The sequence below is a fragment of the Empidonax traillii genome, unplaced genomic scaffold (genome assembly GCF_003031625.1).
Source record: "Empidonax traillii isolate 1590-97213 ecotype Southwest subspecies unplaced genomic scaffold, ASM303162v1 scaffold1394:size116989, whole genome shotgun sequence".
Taxonomy (NCBI): domain Eukaryota; kingdom Metazoa; phylum Chordata; class Aves; order Passeriformes; family Tyrannidae; genus Empidonax; species Empidonax traillii.
In genome coordinates, this window is record NW_020956587.1 from 23,153 (window position 1) to 25,705 (window position 2,553).

The 2,553-nt window shown below is 51.9% G+C and overlaps 1 protein-coding gene across 1 annotated transcript; it reads left to right on the forward strand.

Annotated features, from left to right (window-relative positions):
- Positions 1-22: 22 nt before the first annotated feature.
- Positions 23-950, forward strand: LOC114069920 (gallinacin-3-like). The gene is made up of 3 exons (XM_027907046.1): positions 23-121; positions 232-343; positions 827-950. The coding sequence occupies exons 1-3, from the start codon at positions 64-66 to the stop codon at positions 837-839; spliced, it is 183 nt and encodes a 60-aa protein (XP_027762847.1). The 5' UTR covers positions 23-63; the 3' UTR covers positions 840-950.
- Positions 951-2,553: the final 1,603 nt, after the last annotated feature.

Here is a 2,553-nt window from a genome sequence, read left to right on the forward strand (position 1 = left end):
CTCTCCAGGAGTTCTGGTGTGTCCCATCAGCAACCCTGTGAAGCCCTGGGAGAGGTGTCAGCCATGCGGATCCTGTACCTGCTCTTCCCCTTCTTCCTCCTGCTGGTCCAGGGAGCTGCAGGTGAGAGGGGGAAAGGGGAGATGGGTGAGGTGTTAACCTTTCTGCAGTCACACACTTCCCTCCCAGATTATTGTTTTAACTCTTTCCCTGTGCATTATTTTCCGTGGCAGCTGGAAAAGTAGACAAATGCATAAAACGAGGAGGAATCTGCGTTTTGGGGGGCTGTCGTTTCCCCTATAAATACGTGGGAACTTGTTCAGCCTTGAGTCACTGCTGCAAACCGTAAGTTCTGGAAATGCTTTGCTCCTATTGGTGGTTAAAGTTAATATTTTCGTTCAAGCCAGCTCCTACCTCACAGTTTCTTGTGTTCATGCTCAGAGGTAAAAGCCAGGGAAAGAAAGGAAAAGTCTTTGTGGGTTTGGATGTGCCATGAGTGGGGCTGAAGCAGCTCCAGGTCAGGCAGTGCCTCCCCACACGCCTTTAGCCCCACAAGGCTGGCCCACTGCAAAAGCAGAGGGCTCGGCTGTGTTGCCCAAAGGAGGAGGTTGTCCCTGGGATAGTGTGAGGAACAGGATCCTGCTCCTGATATTTGTAAACAGTCTTGAAGCCAAGGCTGCCACCACCAAGGAGAGCCCAGAGCCAAGACAACTGGAGTTCACCTCTGTGAGGTTATCTCCATGAACTTGTTGGCAATGCAGGAGAGGTGGGAGAGAGTGGGAAGAAAAGTTAAAGTAAAGAATGTGCTCCTATGCTTTCTACTTGCAGTGTGTGGGGTTGAGACCCTGAAATTTCCGAGCAGGACGTTCCCCTCGCTTCTGGCTCCTGGAACCATCTCTTGATGTCCTCTCCCCTCCCTGCCTCTGCCTTGCCCGGCTGCTGGGACAGCAGCAGTGGCAGCTGCTCCTGCTGGGTGCTGCTGGGCTGGAAACATCTTGTCCCAGCCGTGGGCTCTGTGGGGCAGAGGCTGCTTTTCCCAGCTTGAATAAAGATGAGCAGTTTGGCATTGCAGGGGTCGGCCGTGTGTGCATGTCCTTGGGATGGAGGGGGTGCTGTGCCTGCTGGCTGTGGGGGTGGCAAAGGTGGATTGTTGTGAGGAGAAGCATCTGGGGATGCTGGGGGCCAATATTTGTGCTCAGCTCCAACCTCCCCACAGTCACATCTTCAAGAGCAACATGTCTCACCTAGCAGGACTCTCTCACCCTAAATTGGTGCACAAAGTAGCAGAGAGTGGGAAGGACCAGCCTTACTGGCTCCCCAGCTGCTTTCCCAACACTGCCTGCACTAGCACATCTGGAAAAACAGGGGACTCCTCACATCCCTCATGCCTGACCTGGCAGTGCCATGATTGGTGTGACCTCTGAGGGAAAGTCCTTGCCCAGCCCTTGCAGGGATCTTGCCTTGCAGGGTTGAAGCCTGAAGCCACCACAGTGGAAGCCAGGCTTCTCTCTCCAGGGGCTCTATCCATAGCAAGTCTGTGTCCTGTTGGAAGATCGCTGGAGAAACACTTTTCTCATCAATGCCTCCTGATATTTGAATCACTCCCACTAATGTTGTAACTTCCAGGGACATGGAAAACCCCAGTGATGGGTGATTACACTTCCTCCAACTACCCACTACCCCTCTCACCTGCAGCATTCTGGACCAGCAGCAGGAGAAAGGCGAAGAGCAGGTACAGGATCTTCATGGCTGATCCACCTCTCCCAGGTCTCCACAGGGCTGCAGAGGGGACACCAAGGCAATGAGGACATGGAGGACCCATGGGGGTGCAGAAACCTGGCCACTGGGGTTGTCCAAAGTGCAGAGGGTCTGCCTCCACACACAGCACATGATCTTTCCTCTACCTTTCTCTCAAGAACAATTCTGAGGTTTGTGCCACCTTGCAAACCTTGGGAGTGTTTCCTCCTGTCTCGGTCTCTGGGAAATCCATTCCCTAAGACGATCCTTTTCCATTAATTTTCTCAAAGGTCTTCCAAAGGCCTTACCAACACCACACACTGCAGACTTGGGGCCAACTCTTCCCAATTCAATCAAAGCAAGAGCCAGTCGTCTTTAGACGATTCCCAGGCTTCTCAACAAGGACACTTCCCAGTCTCACTCTGGCCACCCCTGTCCTGTGCAGCCCCGATCCAGGAATGAGCCAGAGGGCAGAGAAGTGTCTTGGTGCCCAGAAATGGAAACAGAAATCAACCTTTGGAGTTACTGAAGCCTGAAAAGGTGGGAAATCTCTCTACTGCTGTGGGAAAACCATGTCCCTACATTGCTAAAGAAAGTCTCTATTTTCCCAAGAAAGATCTCAAGTCCCTCCTGCAGCATCAAGGCACATTTTCAGTCTCTCCTCTACTTTGGAAAACTTAGTTTCACCTCCTACATGGTCTCAAATCTTAGACTCATATGAAGGTTTTTATTCTCTTTCTCAGGCATCTCTGATGGCCCAATAACACACCTGGATACTTCCAGCTGTTTGTCCTTTAGGTGAGTCTATGGAGATGGGC

Bases quoted from the DNA above. Each gene is read 5' to 3' on its own strand.
- LOC114069920 (XM_027907046.1), top strand. From the start codon at position 64: ATGCGGATCCTGTACCTGCTCTTCCCCTTCTTCCTCCTGCTGGTCCAG. The intron at 122-231 runs GTGAGAGGGGGA...TTTCCGTGGCAG, and splicing joins GCTGGTCCAGGGAGCTGCAG to CTGGAAAAGTAGACAAATGC.